The sequence below is a fragment of the Crocuta crocuta genome, unplaced genomic scaffold, assembly GCF_008692635.1.
Source record: "Crocuta crocuta isolate KB4526 unplaced genomic scaffold, BGI_CrCroc_1.0 scaffold155, whole genome shotgun sequence".
Lineage (NCBI taxonomy): Eukaryota > Metazoa > Chordata > Mammalia > Carnivora > Hyaenidae > Crocuta > Crocuta crocuta.
Genome location: NW_027530365.1, coordinates 771520 through 793833, shown reverse-complemented (window position 1 = coordinate 793833; position 22314 = coordinate 771520). Strand labels below are relative to the sequence as shown.

At 37.6% G+C, this 22314-nt stretch overlaps 1 protein-coding gene across 11 annotated transcripts in view; it reads right to left on the bottom strand.

Moving 5' to 3' along the window:
* UBE2U (ubiquitin conjugating enzyme E2 U) overlaps positions 1-22314 on the bottom strand; it is a 52069-nt gene that overhangs the window by 2651 nt on the left and 27104 nt on the right. For 4 of the 11 annotated variants that reach the window (XM_077766112.1, XM_077766114.1, XM_077766123.1 and 1 more), the window contains 2 exons: positions 14260-14341; positions 2664-2758 (listed from right to left, as the gene is read on the bottom strand). In XM_077766112.1, coding sequence (XP_077622238.1) covers positions 2664-2758; positions 14260-14341 — 177 coding nt within the window. Of the gene's footprint in view, positions 1-2652; positions 2759-14255; positions 14342-17789; positions 17842-22314 lie in introns of those variants that run through there. The other 7 variants (XM_077766120.1, XM_077766121.1, XM_077766118.1 and 4 more) reach the window with 5 other exon arrangements.

Here is a 22314-nt window from a genome sequence, read left to right as displayed (position 1 = left end):
AGAAGATACTTGCAAATGACACATTAGATAAAGGGTTAATATCCAAAACCTATAAAGAATTTGTCCAACTCAACACCCTGAAAACAAATAACCTGGTGAAGAAATGGACAAAAGACATCAACAGACACTTTTCCAAAGAAGACATCCAGATGGCTAACAGACACATAAAAAGACACTCAATGTCATCATCAGGGAGATACAAATCAAAACCACAATGAGATATCACCTCACAACTGTCAGAAGGGCTAAAATTAACAACTCAGGCAACAACAGAGGTTGGTGAGGATGTGGAGAAAGGGGGATGCTTTTGCACTGCTGGTGGGAATGCAAACTGGTGTGGCCACTCTGGAGAAAAGTATGGAGGTTCCTCAAGAAATTAAAAACAGAGCTACACTATGACCTAGCAATTGTACTACTAGATATTTATCTAAAAGATACAAAAATGCTGATTTGAAGGGGCACATACATCCCAATGTTTACAGCAGTGCTATCAACAATAGCCAAATTATGGAAAGAGCCCAAATGTCCATTGGCTGGTGAATGGATAAAGAAGAAGGCATATATGCATACAATGGAATACTACCCAGCAATCAAAAAAAAAATGAAATCTTGTCATTTGCAACAACATGTATGGAACTAGAATGTATTATGCTAAGTGAAATAAGTCAGAGAAAGCCAAATATATGATTTCACTCATATGTGGAATTTAAGAAACAACAGATGAACACAGGGGAAGGGAAGGAAAAATAAGACAAAAACAGAGAGGGAGGCATCAAGATTAAAAGCTTCTGCACAGCCAAGGANCAAATTTTTAAAAAAAAAAATTTTTAAAAAAAAAAAAAAAAAAAAAGAATCAATTAAAAAAAAAAAAACCAGAGAGGGAGGCAAACCATAAGAGACTCCTAAATACAGAGAAAAAAACTGAGGGCTGCTGGAGGGGTGTTGGATGGTGGGGGGATGAGCTAAATGGGTGATGGGTATTAAGGACAGCACTTGTTGGGATGAGCACTGGGTGTTATATGTAAGTGATGAATCACTAAGTTCTTCTCCAGAAACCATTATTACATGTTAGTGTAGTAAGTTGGACCGGATTTAATTAAAAACCCAATTTTAATTTGGATTTAATTAAAACAGAAACAAACAAACAAACAAAAGCTACAGGGAATGATATGGCATGACAGAAATGCTTTGAGAGCTCACAGGGAAAGTTTCGTACAGAATCTCAAAGAATGGGTATGTACTAGAAAGGAAGAAAGAGTATTTGGAATGGGGATATGAGAAAACACAGCCTACTTCTGACATATTTTTGAAATGAGGTAGAAAATAGTCATGAGCCACTAGGTCAGTATGGTGTTTAGGGTAAGAGTGGGAGAGCGGGAAGAGATGTCACTGAAAAGGCAGACAGATATTAGAGCCTTAAGGGCTTTGCCATGCCAAAGAGTATAAGTTTTATCCTGAATGAAATGGGGAGCAAAATATTTTAGACTCAGAAAAACATAAGCAGATGTGAGATGTAGAAAGAAGTCTGACAAAGCATGAACAGGAATTGCTGTAATCACCAACTGAACCAAAAGATCTCTTCCACTGGTGCAGATGTGGGGATGTGGAGGACAGAGATTGCAGAGAGCAGTTTATGGGGGAAGCAGAGTAGGGCTAGAAAAAGCAGTATTTCTAACCAACGCTTGCAGGTACCCTGAAATGTGGAAGAAGGCGGAGTGGGAGAGAGAAGACAGGCTGGTGAGTTAGAGGAGGAAATCTGAGTAGTACACGGATACAAGATGGAGGAGAAGTAGAATCCAAGCCAGGGAAAAGAAAGCCAGAGAGATGGAAGCAGGGCTCTTGAAAAACCACTAACTGAAGGTTGCTGCCTGTCCCGGGAATGTCTGTGCTGTTATGCTTGAAGGACAGGTAATTAGGGAAATGCGATAACCTAATACTTTTAGTACTCTCCCGTTCACAAAGAATGTTGGCATACCTGGAGTCATTTAGTCACAAGAATGCTGTGTGTTAGGGCCGAATATTAGAAGCAAGTATTTACTGAACATTTTCTATGGACTCAGTACTGGCTGAGGATGAAGAAACTGAAACTCAGAGTTTAAGTGACTTTCTCATCATTGCATAGACCTGGTATCTAAACCCAAGTTCTCTGACCTCAGATGTCTTGCTTTCCCCTTCATACTAGTGGATTTCTGTTATAAGTTACCAATTCTTATCCTGTCCAAGACCTATCCTCAATTTATCCCAAATATTTCTTTAAAAAAAAGATCACCAAACTCAACTAAAATTGTTCTTTTCTCGTCAGCCGTACTGCATATATCTCTGAATCTACAATGATCTTTAGGGATCAGTTTATTTAGTGTTTTTGTTTCAAATGCTTTTATACATCTCGAAACCTAGCCTTAGGTTTTCAAATAATGTATTAACCTATTAAGGAGTGGGAAACTTCAAAGTGTAAGCTTTTTCAAAGCTCCAATTTGTATGTAGGTAATATACTGAATTTATTTTGTTAGCCAGAAAGAGCTAAACAATCTTAAAAGGAGAACACAAGATTAGGCCTCGCAGATTTAAACTTATCTGAGCTGAACAGAAATGCAAATGTATTATTATGACTAATATTTTAGTTCCAAAAACAAAGCAAAACAAATAGGCTACACTCAATGTACTTGGAGTTTGGCAGACAAGATCACTTTCTGGTAGATAATTGGCTGTGTAAGGCCTTCTGCTTTCTCTGGCGAGCCGAGCCATGGCAGCAGTATACCTGGAATAAGAGAAAGAAGTCATCTAAGTTTCCAAGTGAATTCTGGGAAGTGTATGTTACTACTAAGAAAAATCAGGCCAAATATATCCAATATGACAGACCAGCAAAGTAATGGGGGTTGATTCTGGTGCCCTGAGTGTTCACTACTACATTGGTAAACGGAAATTACTCCAGTATGTTTCCTAATAGTCAGTACAAAAGCAGAAAACTATGGTCTGATATTAATACTGTAAAATAATAAAAGCATCAACTGGTAAGGCAAGGTGCATGTGCTTCCTAGGGCCTCCATAACTTATTTATTTTCACAGAGTTCTGGAGGCTGATTCCTTTTTTTTTAAATTAGGAATTGGTATTGAAATATTCTTCCCCTATTGAGACAATCATATGATTCTTCTTTCTTATTCTATTTTACATTGTTCAAATTTTTCAGATATTAATCCAAGGTTACATTCCTGACATAAACCCCACTTATTCATGTATAATTATCACAATTATTTATTATATTATTATTACATTTATATTTACAATTATATATATGGGATTCAATGAGCTAAAATTTTTGCATTTATGTATATGAGGTGTATTTATCTGTAATGGGTTTTTATTTTCTTCCTGGTGGTGTCTTTGGTTTTGTTATTGAGGTAATGCAAACATTATTTTGTTTTTGTTTTTTTATTTAATTTTTTAAAAATTCTGGTAATATACATATACAGTATTATATTAGTTTCAGGTATAGAGTACAAGAATTCAACGATGCTATACGGGCATCGGTGGTCAGCATACGTGTACTCTTTTTTTTTTTTTAACTTTCAGCTCTTTTTTTTCTTACAAGTAGTTTATTGTCATGTTGGTTTCCATTTTTTTTTTCTTCATAAGTGTACTCTTAATGCCCTTCACCTATTTCACCCATCCGCTGATCCACCTCTCCTCTGGTAACCACCAGGTTAATCTCTATAGCTAGGAGTCTGTTTTCTTGGTTTGTCTCTTTTTAAATTTTTGTTTATTTGTTTGTTTCTTAAATTCCACATATGGAATCATATGGTATTTGTCTTTCTCGACTGACATTTTTTGTTTACCACTGTACTCTCTAGATCCATTCATGTTGTTTGAAATGGCAAAACTTCACTCTTTTTTATGGCTGAGTAAAATTCCACTATACATATACATATATGTATGCATACACACATTCACACACATATACATATATACATACATACCACATCTTCTTTATCCATCCATCAATTGATGGACAGTTGGGCTGTGTTCATAGTCTAGCTATTGGAAATAATGCTGCTATAAACATAAGGATGCATTATCTTTTTCAGTTACTATTTTCTTATTCTTTGGCTAAATACCCAGTAGTGGAATTACTGGATCATACCGTAGTTCTATTTTTAATTTTTTAACACTTATTTATTTTTGAGAGAAAAGAGACAGACTGCAAGCAGGGCAGGGGCAGAGAGAGAGGGAGATACAGAATCTGAAGCAGGCTCCAGGCTCTGAGCTGTCAGCACAGAGGCCGACACATGTCTTGAACCTACAAACTGGAGATCATGATCTGAGCCAAAGTTGGATGCTCAACTGACTGAGTCACTCAGATGTCCCTATTTTTAATTTTTTGAAGAACTTCTATACTATCTTCCACAGTGGCTGCACTACTTTGCATTCCCACCAGCAGTGCGTGAGGGTTCCGTTTTCTCCCTATCCTCACCAACACTTGTTGCTGCTTGTGGTTTTGATTTTAGCCATTCTAACAGGTGTGAGGTGATATCTCATTGTGATTTTGATTTGTATTTCCCTGATGATGAATGATGTTGTGTATCTTTTCAGGTGTCTGTTGGCCATCTGTATGTCTTCTTTCAGAAATGTCCATTCATGTCTTCTGTCCATTTTTGAATTCGATGGTTTGTACTTTTGGTGCTGAGCTATATAAGCTTTTTTAAATATATTTTGAATACTAGCCCTTTATCAGATTTGTCATTTGCAAATATCTTCTCCCATTCAGTAGGCTATCTTTTAGTTTTGTCGATTGTTTCCTTTTTGTGCAGAAGCTCTTTATTTTGACGTAGTCCCAATAGTTTATTTTTGTTTTTATTTCCCTTTCCTCAGGAGACATATCTAGAAAAATGCTGCTATGACCAGCATCAGAGAAATTACTCTCTGTGCCCTCTTCTAGGAATTTTATGCTTTCAGGCCTCTCAATTAGATCTTTAATCCATTTTGAGCCTATTTTTGTCTCTTGTGAGGAAGTGGTCCAGTTTCATTCCTTTGCAGGTGGCTGTCCAGCTTTTCCAACGCCGTTTGTTGGAGAGGCTGTCTTTTCCCAACTGCAGATTCTTGCCTCTTTTGTTGTAGATGAATTTGCCATATAAGTATGGGTTTATTTCTCTGCTCTTTATTCTGTTCCATGGATCTGTATGTCCGTTTTTATGCAGGTAACATACTGTTTTGATTACTACAGCTTTGTAGTAGTATAGCTTGAAATCTGGATTGAGATTCCTCCAGTTTTGTTCTTTTTCAAGATTGCTTTGGTTATTTGGGATAATTTGTGGTTCCATACAAATTTTAGGCTTATCTCTTCTAGCTCTGTGAAAAAATGCTATTGATATTTTGATAGGGATTGCATTAAGAGGTACTGCTGACTGTATGACATGTATTGGGAAGTGTTCTCTTTCGTATTTTCCTAAAAAAGGAAAATTTTATATTTTCTATACATTGATACTAGTTTATCTTTGAATGTCTGGAAAAATTCTTCAATGAAGCCATTGGGCTTGGTGTTGTTTTTGTATGAAGGTTTTTAACTATCAATTCAATTTCCTTTTTAGACATAAAATTATTCAAGTTGTTCATTTCTTTTTAAGAGAGCCTTTTTAAGAGAGCTTGTCTATCACTTCATCTATGTAGTTGGATATGTTGGTCTAAAAATGTATTTTACCTTCATTTTAGAGAGATATTTTCACTGAGTATAAAATTCTAGGTCAATAATTTCTTTCAAGAGCTCTAAAATTGTCATCAATTATCTTTTAGTCGTAAAGTTTCTGCCATAGTTATTGGTTGTTCTTAGCTTTGGTTCCTCTGCATGCAGTGTGTGTGTGTGTGTGTGTGTGTGTGTGTGTGTTTATCTTTTGCTGCTTTGAAGATTTTTCTCTTTAGCACTGAGTTTCAGCAATTTGATTATGATGTGCCTGGGTATGGTTTCGTTATATTTCTGTTTCTTGGGATTCACTGAGTTTCTTGGTCTCTAAGCTTATAGCTTTCGTCAGATTTGGACAGTTTCCAGGCATAATTATTTCTTCACATATTTTTTTCTGTCAGTTCTTGTCTGGGCCACCAATTACATTAACTTATACCATTTGATACTACCACACAATTCACTGAGGTGTTTTTTTCCTCCAGTCTTTTTTTCTCTGTGCTTATTTTCAAGAGTTTATATTGTTCCATTTTAAAGCTCGTGGGTCATTTCTTCTACAATATCGAATTTGTTGTTCTTTCCCAACAGTGTGCCCTTAAATTTTCCATTTACCTTATCTGTAGATATTCCATTGGCCTTTTGTATATCTTCCATTTCTCTTCATTATAATCATGGTTTTCTTTAGATCCTTGAGTATATTTTTTAAGATGTATAATAGCTGCTTTAAAATCCGTATCTACTAATTCCATCATCTCTATTGTTTATGGATCTATTTATATTGATAGATTTTTATCTTGGTTATGGATTAGATTTCCCTGCTTATTTTCCTGACTGGTCATTTTGAATGGGATTTTGGGTGTTGCAAGTTTTCCTCCATTGGGCAATGGATTTTTTTTTTCCAGTTTCATTAGTCTTTTATTATTTTTTTATTTTTATTTTTTACAAATAGTTTGTTGTCAAGTTGGTTTCCATATAACACCCAGTGCTCATCCCCACAAGTGCCCTCCTCCATGCCCATCTCCCCCCTCCCCCCCAACACCCATCAGTCCTCAGTTTGTTCTCAGTATTCAAAAGTCTTTCATGGTTTGCCTCTCTTTCTCTCCCCCACTATTTCCCCCCTTCTTCTCCCCCACGGTCCTCCGTTAAGTTCCTCCTAATCCTCCTATACATGCAAACATATGGTATCTGTCCTTCTCTGCCTGACTTATTTCGCTCAGCATAACACCCTCCATCCATGTTGCTACACATGGCCAGATTTCATTCTTTCTCATTGCCATATAGTATTCCATTGTATAGATGAACCTCGTCTTCTTGATCGATTCGCCCTTTGATGGACTTAGGCTCTTTCCATGTTTTGGCTATTGTTGAGAGTGCTGCTATGAACATTGGGGTACATGTTCTCCTATGCATCAGCACTCCTGTATCCCTTGGGTAAATTCCTAGCAGTGCTATTGCTGGGTCATAGGGAAGTTCTATTGTTAACTTTTTGAGGAAACTCCACACTGTTTTCCAGCATTGGGCAATGGATTTTGTATATTCCTTTACATATGATTGTTTCAGCGTGCAGTTCAGTATCTTACAAATCAGTTTGTATAGTCACGGTTTGTGTTTGTAAGATTTCTGATGGGTTTAGAACAGCTTCCACCTGGGGGCTAATATAGCTACATATTGTTGAAAAGTAGCTTCATGCACATGACAAGAGTGATAAAAGTTACTGTATCCCTTCCATCTAGGGATCTGAGTCTTTGTAACATGTTCTAAGGGAATTTCTTGGCTTCCTTCCTGTTCCTCCTTTCAGATAGAACACAATCTAATATACCTCTGGGAAAGCAAAGCCCTCTTCAATTTCACCCCTGCTCAGACCAAGAAATAATCTACATACCTTATTTCTGTGGCCACAGTTGGGGGAAGGGTGGGATAGGATGCTGATAGGGAGGGTAAAGGGGAGAGAGACACAGAGAGACCCCTCAAAATAGTGTTCTATGTGGGATCAGAACCAAAGGAATAATTCTCTCTCTCCCTCTCTATTTTTGTAAGAGCCCAATATGTGTTTTTGACTCATATTGAAATCCCCTTCTTTAGAGAGATGAAGGGGAAAGCAGCTTTAAGTCATAGTATTTATAGTATAGAATGCCCCACTAGATTCTGTGCTACAACCATAAATCCATGGTAAAGTTTTGGGGTACAATCTGAGAGAGAAGTTGATTAAATGATTTAAACCAGTAACAAGTGAAGAATAAAAAATGCGAAATTCATTTAAAAAAACAGTTGAAAGGACTGGGTGTGTTTATTCTGAAAATGAGAACACCTAAAGGAAGGTAGAAAAAAGACACAATAGCTATTTTCTGAGACTCAAGGAATAACCCTACAAAAAAGAAGAGCCTTATTTGTGTTGCTTCCAAGGACAAGTGGAGACATTTTAGTTTCTGCCACAACATTGCCCCTTGAGCCAGGCCTTCCACCCAAACCCAAAGCCATCCTTGGGTTCTCAGGGTCTGAGCTGACACTTGGTCTCACAGATAAAAGCCCGGGTTGTAGCATCCAGGATGCCTAGATAGGAATTTCAGCTCTGTCACTTACAGAGTGTGTAAGCTTAGGGAACTTAAAAAAAAAACAAAAAAAACCCAACAACAAAACCCACCTTTTTCTGTCTACCCTCTTTATAAAATCAAGAAATTTCTCATTTCCAAATGGTTTTGCAGACAAGTGTAAAAACATATAGTAAGTATTCGATAAAAATCTGTTAACTGAATGAAAGAAATATGTAATAATTGAATGTCATAAAGTGTTAGATTTAAGCTAGAAATAAGGGAGATTCAAGCTAATTGAATGATCCTTGAAGTACTGAGCTCCCTGTCTCTAAAACCATCCAAGCAGAGATAAAGTATTTGCTTGGCAGAAATGTTTTANCATAACACCCTCAAGGTCCATCCATGTTGCTACACATGGCCAGATTTCATTGTTTCTCATTATTGGCAGAAATGTTTTAAAGGGTTTTGGTTTTCCTTTGTCTATATTTTTTTCCAAGTCTTTATTTTAAAGGGAACATTTCTAATGCCCGTTCTAATACTAATTCTCTCTTTAACCACAAGATGGCACTCAATGTTCACCCTTTGAGGAGTCAAAGCCAGTATTCCTCCTTAAAAATATATTAAGTACAGAATTATGTAAATCTATAAAAACAATGTTTAACTTCAATAACCCTGAAAGGATACCACAAACATACATTAATGTATTCAGCATAAGTATTTTCTATATAACTGGAGAAAAGGGAATCATAGTATGCTAAAGAAAAATCCAGACTCAGATACAGGAACTTAGAAATCTTATATATTAACTCCTTAATTTCAAATACAGAAACATCTGGGTGGCTCAGTCAGTTGGGCATCTGACTCTTGATTTCAGCTCAGGTGATGATCTCACAGTAGTGAGATGGAGCCCTGCCTCAGGCTCTGTGCTGGGCATGGAGCCTGCTTGAGATACGTTTTCTCCCTCTCTCTCTCTCTCTCTCTCTCTCTCTCTCTCTCTCCCCCTCCCTCTCCTTCTCCCTCTGCCCCTCCCTTGCTCACACACTCTCTCAAAATAAACAATAATATAAAATAAAATAAAATAAAATACAGTACAACTAAATCCATAGTATATTTTATAAATATAAGAAAGTTTTATAAATATAAGAAAGAAGGACAAAGGAGCTAACATTGTTTAATAAAAGAATTTGAGATTGATCCCAAAAAACTTTTTCCACAAAAGGTAGACTTGATTTGTGCTAGCAATTGGGTAGACAACATTTCCACATTACCTGAAAATTTTAAGCTTGTAATAAGCCTATATTAATGGGAAAGTAGAAATAATTTAGTTGTAGTTTTTAAATACGTGTTTATCAATAACTTTGGGCAAGCTGGTTAATTATGCTTCTCTCATTAATAAACCGCAGGTAATATCTACCTCTACTTAACACAGCATTTCTGTAGAGAAATTTAGGGGTGACCATCCAGGTGAAAAGGGAGGCTAGGAATTTTGTCTTGAAGCTGTGTCTATACAACAAGGAAGTGGCTTGACTTGGAGTGCAAGTTGATTTGCTATGGCTTTGAAGGAGGCTGACGGGCACTACTGTGGGGTTATACTTCAGGGTACAACTGTGAACTCTACAGCATGGCCAGCATTACACTAGGAAATGAAAGGATGCCTGGCACACAGTAGATGCTTTGCCATTTAGTTCCTGTTCTCTCTGTACCTCCTCTGTGTAGACAGGAGCAATATCTTCTTTTAAAGCTACAAAGAATGGAAGACTCCAGAACGAATAACTTTTATTTAGATAACTTGTCTGACAAGCTTAGATTATTGGCACAGATATTTCCATGACCACATAAGTGATCACCAGCCATAGAGTATGACACAAACAGTTTTATAAGGAAGAATATTCAAAAGAACAGCTTGTACTGCTTTCTGATTTTGTATCTTTCACTATTTCTCCAAAGAAAATAAACACAAACTACTGATTAACCTCTAGATTCATATTCTTTCCCGTGTTTTAGTAGAAAAAAAGCCTTTGCTTGAATAGTCAAGAGGCAGGCAAGGCAATGGGGGAGGGAAAAAGGCCTTAGAAATGATAGAATGACCAAACCAAATGATCGATTCATGAATATTTATGAGCTGCTTATAATGACAATAGGTTCCTAGTAATACTAACTAAAAACATGTGTAAAACTTAAGAATTTGCATAAAATATTCATAACAGTTCATTTATATTTCCAGTTTTCAATCACTCTTCTATGATCATACCCTCAGAATTCCCCAAAGAGAACCATTATCTCTCTATTAGAACTAGCCTTAATAGAAGTCAGAATCTACATTTAATTTTTCTAAAAATTAACTCCTTCACATTTAATTTAACTATGAAGTAGGGAAAAGGGGGAGGTTGAAGTAGGGAAAAGGGGGAGGTATGCATCATTCAACAAACATGCCTGAGTGCCTACAAGGTGTCAGGTCCCACACTAAAGGCAGGGAATACAAAGCAACAATAATGGCCTCGCCCTGGTCACTCTCCATAAACAGATGAATGTCTACACTACAGACTGAGAGAGCTATGGGAGGAGAGCATGGAGGGAAGTGGAAGTCTGAGTCAGGGACCCTGGATCTTCATGCCATCCTTGTGATGGGCTTTGTCAGGCAAGAGAGATGACTAGAGAGGAGAAGAGAAAAGAACCATGTGCATCATGGAACTAAAATAAATGTGATCACGATAGGTGGCACTGCCCTGTTCCCTACCTGGGAACATTTTACAATTTTTACCTGTTTATGACAGAGACTATTTTCATTGTCTGAAAAATTGGGGGGCATGGGTTTTTGTCTCCCCTTCTCCTGAGGAACTAATATTTATTGTCAACACTCTATGATTATATTTATATACAGTCTCACTCAAGAGATCAAATTCAAGACCACTTTGCAAGGTAACTAATGTTATCTCTATTCAACAGCTAAGGAAACAAGCTGAGAGTGGGTAAGAATTTCTCTAAGATCCGTGTGACCCAAAAGCTCATGCTTTCCCCCATGCTACCTCCAAAGAAAGAAGTCCCATCTGAAAACAGAGCTAGGGCCACAGTGGGAAAAGCCTGAATCATAGTGAACCTTTCGAGTACTTACTGCATACCAGATTCTGTTTGAAGAGATTTACATGTATTAATGTATTAATCCTCACAATATTCTTAAGGGGTAGTTATGGTTTTTACTGCCATTTAACAGATGAGGAGACTGAGGCACAAAGAAGTTGGATAATTTGCCCTGAGTTGGTCAGAGAGGTGGGAATTGGCAGAGCCGGGTTTGAAGTGCAGACAGCCTGGGGCCCTGGTCCCCGCATTTAAGCACTCCACATTCCACCTTTTCACTCAGACCAAAGCCTAACTCTAGACCACCAGCAAAGACCCTGCTGGGAAACACAGCCCAGGCAGAAGGCACAAAGTGGTGAAGAGATCTTATGTCCCAGAATAATAGTGAGAAAAAAGAACTTGGTGTGGCTTAAGAATCAAGTCTTGATTGATGAGGAATTGGGAGGACAGTAGGAGGCGGGATGCGAAGCAGGAAAGATAGGTCTTTCTCTTTAATACTATGTAGATGAAAGGTTGTTAATTTGCAGTTTCTGTTTCTTTTAACAGGAAATTTCAAGCACAGGAAAGCGTTTTCAATATTAAAGCAGAGAAATGCATAATGACCTTATATTGCATGCATGTAGAGACCAATTACTTGCTTGCAAAGATGCCCAAACATTTTCTACTTGAGACTCTATGAATTGACCACTTTATTATATTGTATTTTGATTGAACATGAGACTTCTAATAATTGTTTGGAAAAAAGTTGATTCAACATACTTTAGATTTTTGCAACCTCTTGTGGCATATTTATGCCACACGAAAATTATCCAGCTAAATGTCATAGCTTTTAAAAACTTTATTGTTTTTAAACTAATCAACCCCAAAATTTAAAAGAAGCAAGTAGCATTTGATCTAAATATATTCTCATCAACCACCAGATGGCATAAGGTGTGAGAGTTTTATTCTGACAGGGTCAACCACGCACATGATAATTTCACCTATAACTTCAAAATAATGTATTTGGGAAAATGTTCTACACTCAGACAGCTCACAATTATTTCAGCCACATGTGGAAGTGGATGGAAAAGTTGAAAATGACATAGTCTTACTTTTTCTAAATTTTGGGTTCTGTGGGACGCTGGCATTACATAATGAATCAATGATCAAACAAATAAAACAAAGCAGTTCTGTTCAGGGAAATAAAAAAGGAAGTCATGTTGAAGCAAAATTAACCTTATATTCTAAGTAGCTTTCTTTAACTCTAAATGAAACTTGAAACATGACTTCATGAAAAAAAAAAACATGCTTGTGTTCTTCAAATTCTACTTTAAAAAACGTTTTCTACTGCCTATAATTTATTCTGAAGGTAGAGAAGTATCAGATGCAAAAGCTTTTCTCCACTCTGGCTTAAAGGGAAGCTGTCATAGAAGTCAACTGAAAAAAGAATATCCAAGTGAAAAACCCCATCTGAACTACGATGTCAAAGGGTAGGAAAGTATATATTTTTTAAGAAGCTCAATTTCTTTAAAAAATTTCTTTAAATGTTTGTTTATTTTTCAGAGAGAGAGACAGAGACAGAGAGAGAGAGAAAGGGAGACACAGAATCCAAAGCAGGCTCCAGGCTCTGAGCTGTCAGCACAAAGCCTGATGGGAGGCTCAAACTTGTGAACTGCAAGATCATGACCTGAGCCAAAGTCTGACTCTTAACCGACTAAGCCACACAGGTGCACCAAAGAACCTCAATTTCTACAGAAATTCAAAACAGTATATTATTTTTATTAATCCTGTATATCCTTCTAGAAATAAACAATCACACTGCTAACAAGCAGAAGGGTTAGAAACTGAGGTTAATGAAGTAAATGCAAAAAAAAGAAAAAAGAAAAAGGATCTTTAACTCCACTAGTGTTGTGTAGCACATTCACCAAGTCCTTTGAAAAAAGCACATGAGAATAAGTAACTACTATAGCCCAGCTAAACCACAGTGCTCAGAAGCAATCTTTTGCCAGCATGATTAAAAGGCAAAACTGCCTTTAGGAGTCAAGAGACCAAAGATGAGATTAAGATGTGTTCTCTAACATGGTCTAATAGTCAAAAATTTCTGAAGCTATTGTAATAATTTTATATTTTACTAGATGGTTGCTCATTAGATGAAATATGTTTGGTTCTTGAATGAAAAATTCATGGATGATGAAAAGATATTTAGAACTGTGAGAAGGATGAAAAGCTAATTGGTGATACAGAGACAGGGGGTTCTTTTTGTGTTTTTCTGATTTCTGGGTCATATGATAATAAGGATAATGGGAAATGGAGTAAGAGAAGTAATGTGGAAGGTGTTGTGAGAGTCCTTCACTGTGGCGCATGTTCAACTCTAGTTTTGGCAGCCAAGAGATAAACATTAATAAAGGGAAACTCACTAAAGTAGAGTTGGGGGGCCAGAAGGTAAAGCCTTACTACCCAAATTCAAGTACAGGAAGAACTGTCCATTATAGACCCCAAAAGAAGAATCTCATTAGGAAAGAATCATCAGTCACAGATACCAACAGGGAAAGATGTTCATTCCCTCTCCTATAAGAAACTGACGAGGCCAGCAACTTAGCCAATGAGAAACCGCCAGCAACTTAGCCAATGAGAAACCGTCATCATCCTGAACTTGTGCTTTCAAAACAACTCCTCTCAAACTTCTTCCTTCTCTTTAAAGTGATGTTCCTCTTCCTTTGTTTGTGCTTTTGGCCTGGATTTCAAGTCCCAAATTGCAGTTCTCTGCTATTCCTGAATAAAACCTTTTTTGCTGGTCAGACAACTTAAATTTTAAAGGTTAACAGTGGCAAAGATGTTTCCCACCTAGGTTCATAGGAAAGGGAGAGAGATACTTCTTACTCTCGTTCTTATGTGTAGAAAAGGGCATCTGTAGTTATTTCCAAAGATTTCTTTTGATGGTTAAGCTAGCCAGTAGAAAGTAGAATGATATATTTCAAGTTAAGAAGATAATATTAATTACTTACTTTAGATTCCATTCTCTAGGATGTTTTAATTCAAGTTTCTTCCATTTATAATATTCTTCAATAAAATGTGGATCTTCAAACACTGAAATTAGAGTTTTGAAAAAGGTTCAAAGTTTAAAATAATTCACTTTTCATTAAGTTGGTATGTGGCAATGATGTATTATATAGTTCAAGTCAAATTACAGTGCTCACTTTCCAAATTTCTTCCTTTTACTTGAACTTTGTATTATTGGATATTTGATATAAGTTGATTTTTCTTCAAAATTTCCATTATAATGACATTTGTTTATATATCATTTGTGGTAATGAAGAAGGTGTTAATATAACTTCTATAGAAACTACAGACACCACAGTTTAACAAAATTCGAATTCAACACCACTAGTGATAAGCAAAAGGTGACACTATAGGTCTTGATATTTCACAAAGCAAGAATATACTCTGAATGAATCCCTTGCCAATGACAGAAAACTCTCCTCTCTGTTGTTGGGAAACTGCCCGTTCCATTGCCAGACAGTAAGGTCACAATGTCTTTCCTCAACCTGAGTGCTGAGTCCTCACGGGTCCTAGTTCAGACCTCTGGAGCAATACTGACCAGGTTCATCCTTTACCCATGGGAGAGAGTCCTTCTAATATTTGAAGACACCTATCAGAACAGCCTCAGTTCCCCCAATTTTATCTTAAGATATGGTTTTTTAGAGACCTAATCATCCTGACCATCCTGGTGGTGAACTTTGCTAACATTCTTATTAAAGTTTATGCCCAGAACTGGCTCAGGATCTTGATTTCTTTGAATAGCAAAGATGTAAGTGGGTTACTACCTCTCTTGATCTGTGTATTATGCTTCTATCACTTCAGCTTAGATCTGCATTAGTATTTTCTGGAAATCAAAGTACACCACTGGCTCATATGTTTGCAGTTAATTATAAACCTTATGCCTTCAATAAAACTAACATAAAATTTACTGAAAGTCAGATCATACACACAAACATCTATCTATCTATCTATCTATCTACCTACCTACCTATCTACCATTGTCTCCCTGCTTCTTGTAATTGTCCTGGGTTTAGAGTCTTGAACTATTTAACCAATAGATGCTCTCCACCAGGCTTACCCTTATCTGGAGCTTCCTTCTAAACAATGATTGATTAACCACTGCTAGCTTGATGAACTATGTCAGTGGTAGAAACATTTACACTGAATAGTTCTCATTTTCTTCTATTAGTATTATTTTAGCCAGCAGTATTCTTGTCTATTCTATTTCTTTTCTTCCTTCAAGCACACACAAGTACACATACATGTGTGTTCTTATAGGCTTTATTAATATTCTTTTTGTTGCTATTTGGATTTACATTTCTCCCTTCCTTTATATTAAGGAAGCAAATATGAGCTCCCTAAGGTTCTTAGTGAGATATCAGTATTTCCTTTAAATGATTATAATAACTAATATTAATAGGATTGTTACCACACATTGGGAATCTGTAAAGTAGGTACATAGTGGTTACCATTACAGTATACACTTTACATATGAACAAACAGATAATTGAGCAATGTCTTCTCATTGGGACTATTCATTACTATTTAGATTAAATTTAAATTTGAGGTTTCTATTCAAGGATAATTCATGTTTCCTTGTATTTCTGAAATCGCCTTTCCTACATTTTCTATTTGAATATGCACATCAGTCTCTTCCTTATATATTATGAAACCCCAAATGGCATGGTCATCCCTCCTGAATATTTCCATTAATTTTATATCATTGACTCATTTTCTTCATTGCTTTCTCTACTATCTGAGAGCTAAAAAATGCCACAGTATTTGTACAGACTTTTATTTTAATGCTTCCTATTTTATCCCTGTAGTTTTCTCATTCACCTGTTCTCGTACCATCTGATCATAAACTTCTCAAAAAGCGTATCATAATATGTATGTATCTAGACATAGAAGATGCTAAATGAGTGATGTTGATAGGAGGGAAATAATTAATGGGATGAGTGATGTTGATAGGAGGGAAATAATTAATGGGGTGGGGGGGGAGAACGTGAGAGTGAGCAGGAGGAAAGGACCAGTGAAATTTTGTCATTCATTCTTGAAGCTAAAATCCCCCATCATGACCATATCTTGTCTTTGTGGCAGTTTTGTAGTCTCTGGTAGAAAATTATCTTCTATTGGCTTCATGATAAACTTTTTTCTTCCTTTCCTTCTAAGGATAACTGGACATCATCTTTACTTTGTTTTTTCCATGACACATCTCTTATCCAACATCTTTATAGGTTGATCTAAAATTTTTTCCACGGCTGGGACTGTCACATCCAAAGAAATATAGTAGCATCAACTTGCCTTACCATGCTTTGTCTTCACACATGTTATCTCATACTAATCATAGAACAACTTAAGATGGATTGGAATGTTTCTTTCAATGAATAGAAATTTTAGAATCAGGTACAGAGCATTAAATGGCTAACTTAAAGTCACTTAACTGTATGTGGCAGAACTAGTACAGGGCTCTGAAGTCTCCAACTTCCAACACCATTCTCTTCCCACTGCAGCCTTTCCAACCTTGGTTGCACATTGTAATCACCTGGGGAGCTCTAAAAACTACTACCGCCAGGTCCTGCTCCCAGAGATCCTGATGTAATTAGTGTGGGGGTGTGCCTTTTACATGGGAATTGTTACAAGTTCCTCTGGTGGTTCTAATGAGTAGTCAAGACTGAGACGCACTGCATTAGAATTAGATAATGCTGCCTCTTGCATTCTGGAGACACTTGCCCTGATTGCTGGCTCAAAGACTTAAAGAACAAAAGTCTTCTAGGGTGAAAGCGAGCATCTCCATGATGTTTCAGGGTGTCTGGTCTATCTGATGACAGCAAACAAACACCAGGAAGCCTGCGCTCAGTATTACAGGGTACACTGGTCTGAAGGAATTCTTTTCCTTTAACATAAACATTTCCTTATGGCGATCATATTCTGTCATTAAAGGTGCTGTTGCCCACAACCATATGTATTGGATTGTTCTCTGCCAAACTTTTATTTGCCATTCTATACTGATGGACAGAGAACGGGGGATTATCACTGCATTTCTCCATATGATTGCCTATGATTATAAAGTAATAATTATAATTGTAATTATTGAAAAATGTACTGCATGTACTTCAGAGTTTGAATTTATATCTCAGGCTATAGAGAGACAACATTTTTATATCATATTATGGAAGCAGTTTCAGTATATGAAAAAGAGCATTAAATATAGAGTCAGAGGAACTGGTTCAAGTCATAGAGTCGGAGCGCCTACTTGTACTAATAATAACCACACTTATTGAGCACTCACTATGTGCTAGGCACTATTGTATGTGCTTCAATGCTACAAGGTATGTGCTACAATTCTACTCATTTTACAGATGAGGAAACTGACAGAGAGTTTAAGAAACTTACCCAAGGTCACACAGCTACTAAATGGAAGAACCAGGATTAAATCTCAACAATTTGGCTCCAGAATTTATACTCTTTATCAATATATAATATTCCCTCTTACCTGTGTGACCTTAGGTAAATTACTTAGCTTCTCTTGGTCTTGGTTTTCTCATCTGTAAAACAGAGTAATAATAGTAATAATGTCTGGTTCATAGGGTTGACATGCCACTATACATGACATATATTGGTTGACAAATGAATACAAGAATAAGATTGGGATGATTAAAAAATAATAGAGAGTAGACTTTGTAAACTGTATTGTACATGAACACACTTACCATTATTATGGCACACATGACTATAGGTAGATTTGTCGCACAAAGATATGGAAAAGAGTTAATACCCCAAATCAAAACACAACTGCTCATCAATATTCATTAAAAAACTCTTAAAAGCATGCACAAGAGTTTCATAATCTTTCCAGTGATAAGGACGTAACTGTAGAAACTGAAGTTATTAAAAGTTTCCCTTTTATTTCTCAGTGCTTGAAAGAAGCATTCTGTAATCTGAAAGTTTCATCTTTATTATACACAAAATTAGGCCATTAAAAAATAGTATTGGATCTCATCTAGCTGAATTATCCAAAGGCAAAATGGCCAGCAGCACATGTAAGGTTTAACTTTAAATTTAGTTTTAATTTTTTTAATTTTTTAAAATGTTTTATTTATTTCTGAGAGAGAGAGAGAGATAGCATGAGCAGGGGAGGGTCAGAGAGAGAGGGAGATACAGAATCTGAAGTAGGCTCAAGGCTCTGAGCTGGTGGCAGCAGAGAGCCTGACGCAGGGCTTGAACCCATGAATCGTGAGATCATGACCTGAGCCAAAGTCAGACGCTTAACTGACTGAGCCACTCTGGTGCCCCTAGTTTTAATTTTTAAAAAATGTTTGTTTATTTTGAGAGAGAAAGAGTGCATGAGTATGCAAGCAAGGAGAGGGGCAGAGAGAGAGGAAGAGAGAGAATCCCAAGCAGGCTCTGGCACTGTCAGCACACAGCCTGATACTGATACTGGGCTTGATCTTACAAATCATGAGATCATGACCTGAACCAAAATCAAGAGTCAGATACCTAACTCACTGAGCCACCTAAGTTTAATGTTTAAAAATAAAGTGCTGATTATTATTGAAGGAAACCCCCGGAAACATTCTTATAACAAATCCTTAGGGGAAGAATAGGCAGAGTGATTGTAAAATCCTGTACCAATGGTTAGAATCAAAGTCTCTGAAATTCTTCTGAGTTAGAGGTAGCCACTAAAGCTCGCAAAAAGGGTTGAATTACATACAATGTTAGTGATGGATGTAGAAAGGAGAACCAAGTTAAACATTTTGGTGGCAAGTCTTTCAAAGAAGAAACTGCAGTCAGTGGTGCTTCATTATTTTCTTTCATTTTTAATTGTTTCTTTTCTTTTTAAAAATTTTTAAAAATGTTTTTATTTATTTCTGGGAGAGAGAAAGACAGCATGAACAGGGGAGAATCAGAGGGAGGGAGACACAGAATCCGAAACAGGCTCCAGGCTCTGAGCTAGCTGTCAACACAGAGTCTAACGTGGGGCTCAAACCCACGAATCATGAGATCATGACCTGAGTCAACGTCGGAAGCTTAACCAACGGAACCACCCAGGAGCCCCTTTTCATTGTTTTTTTTTATTATTGCAAGACAATCATTTCCAAATTTCCTTAAGTTCTAGCTTGTGCTATTATTTATTATTATTATTATTATTATTATTATGAAAATAGGCTTCACACTCAGTGAAGAGCCCAAGGTGGGGCCCAAACCCACAATCATGTGAGATCATTATCTGAGCCAAGATCAAGAGTCAGACACTCAACCAACTGAGCCACCCAGGTATCCCTATTTTTTTACTCTTAGCAGTTTGGAGTTTACAAATGCTTCTATATATTTACATGTATTCCAAAAAGCGCCATTCTTCTCCACCCCCTCCCCTCCTCCTTCTTTTTTAGAAAGAGTGTAAGTGGGGGGAAGGGGCAGAGAGAGAATCTGAAACAGGCTCCACACTCAGTGCAGACCCTGGGACCATTACCTGAACTGAAACCAAGAGTCAGTTGCTCAGCAAACTGGGCTACCCAGGTGCCTCTTCCATAAAGCACCATTCTATACCAGTTAGTTTGTTTTATGGTTGAAGGAGTTGGATGATGAGTCGTTCCCTAGAATGTGCCAATTGCCTCTCTACCCCTTGCTTGTTAAGGGTTCCTGCATCCTGGAACCTTTCTGAGTTCCTCAGTACCTCCACACAGGAGGTATTCATGATGTGTTTGCTGAGTTGACTAAGCAGCACCCAACCACAAACCTGTGAAATGAAGTAAATATTCATGTACTCTGGTATCAAAAGTAATAAAATTCTTTGTACTGATAGAATTGCTAAAGATTGTGTTTCTTAAAGCACCTTTAATAATTTTTCTTAACCACAAATCTATGATGAGGAAGGTAATGTGTGATCACAAAATAATAACTAACATCCTGAAAAAACATGTAATTTCTTAGAAGTTATTGATCTAATTTATTTTTTAATATTTGTTAAGCTTAGCGTTATTTTTTCCCTCTAATTTGTGCCTTAAAACTACACACTTTTTGGTGATATCTTGTTCTGTTGAAACCAAATATGAGACTATCACAATGATGAGATGAAATTCGATGAGATGAAAATTAAGGCAGTGATTATCAGGGTGGAGTAGAGAGGGAAACATTGGTTTTTGGTTTTTGGTTTTTGTTAAGTTGGGGAAAAGGGTGGAAGGAGAGGGAGAGTATCTTAAGCAGGAGCTCTACATGGGGTTTGATCCCACAATCCTGGGATCATGACCCAAGGGAAATCAAGAGTCTGTTACTCAACTGACGGAGGCACCCAGGTGCCCTGAAGGAGAAGCATTCTTAATGTTGTAGGAGATAAAGTAAACAAGGCTTAATCTGGGAGACAGAGAGTTCCAGGAAATGTCTATGATTCTGGTTTGGGCAAGTAAATGCAATAATGCTACTATCCTTAACCCAGAGAGGTAATAAAGGAGGGAGGCTAGGGGTTGGGGCAAGATCATGAATTCGCTTTGGGATATCTTAGGTAGGAGTTGCCTGTAACACATGTAGGTAGGATGTCCAATGCACAGTTATAAATATGCATGCAGAATTCAGAAGAGAGCTTGGCTAGAAATGAGGCTTTGTGAATTATTGGTAGGTAGATTAATGAAAACCATGGTGACAGCTGAGGTCTCTCACAGACAGCGGGCAAAGGGAAGTGAATGAAGAAGTTTTTCCTAGGTGTGCCTGGATGGCTCAGTCAGTTGAGCATCTGACTCTTAATTTCCCCTTGGGTCACGATCCCATGGTGATGGGATCAGACCCGCATTGGGCCCCACGTCGGGCTCCAAGCTGAGCATAAAGCCTGCTTGGGATTCCCGCTCTTTCTCTTTTTTCCCTGTCTGCCCCTCCCCCCCACATGTGCTCTCTCTCGCGTGCACACACGCTCTCTCTCTCTCTCTCTCTCTCTCTTTTTCCAATAAAAAGCATTTTGCTAAAGAAAGAGGCAGAGGAGCATTGAGGAAGGAGGCAAACCATGGATGATGGTATCTAACTCAAGGAGAGCATAGGAAATGAGAGTACAAGTAAGATAAAGACTAAAAGGTTGGGGTGCCTAGCTGCCTCAATTGGTGCGACTTTTTCTAAACTTAAAAAAAAATGTTTTATTTATTTGAGAGAGAGAGAGAGAGAGAACAGGGGAGGGTCAGAGAGAGAGGGAGACACAGAATCCAAAACAAGCTCCAGGCTCTGAGCTGTCAGCACAGAGCCCGATGCAGGGCTGGAACCCACAAACTGTGAGATCATGACCNTCTCTCTCTCTCTTTTTCCAATAAAAAGCATTTTGCTAAAGAAAGAGGCAGAGGAGCATTGAGGAAGGAGGCAAACCATGGATGATGGTATCTAACTCAAGGAGAGCATAGGAAATGAGAGTACAAGTAAGATAAAGACTAAAAGGTTGGGGTGCCTAGCTGCCTCAATTGGTGCGACTTTTTCTAAACTTAAAAAAAAATGTTTTATTTATTTGAGAGAGAGAGAGAGAGAGAACAGGGGAGGGTCAGAGAGAGAGGGAGACACAGAATCCAAAACAAGCTCCAGGCTCTGAGCTGTCAGCACAGAGCCCGATGCAGGGCTGGAACCCACAAACTGTGAGATCATGACCTGAGCCAAAGTGAGACACTTAACTGACTGAGCCACCCAGGTGCCCTAGTTGGTGTGACTCTTGATGTCAGTGTTGTGAGTTTGAGCCCTACACTGGGCAAGGAGTCTACTTAAAACTAAAAAAGGTAATCACTGAGCCTGGGAGTTAGGAAATCATGCGTAACTTCAGAATGCACCATTTCAGCAGGACAGACTGGATAACGTACTTGGATCCAAATAATGAAACAGCATACAAATGATTCAATTAAATGGGACCGGTAAATTGTCCAGCTCTCCCTTTCTGCCTTTTGGCTCCTAATGTATGATAGCAACAGGCGATTCTTCCCTAGACTGATCACCGCAAGCCCTAGGCTCATATGTTTCCTTGTTGTCTACTTAATACTTTCTCTGGCTTTGAGGATAAT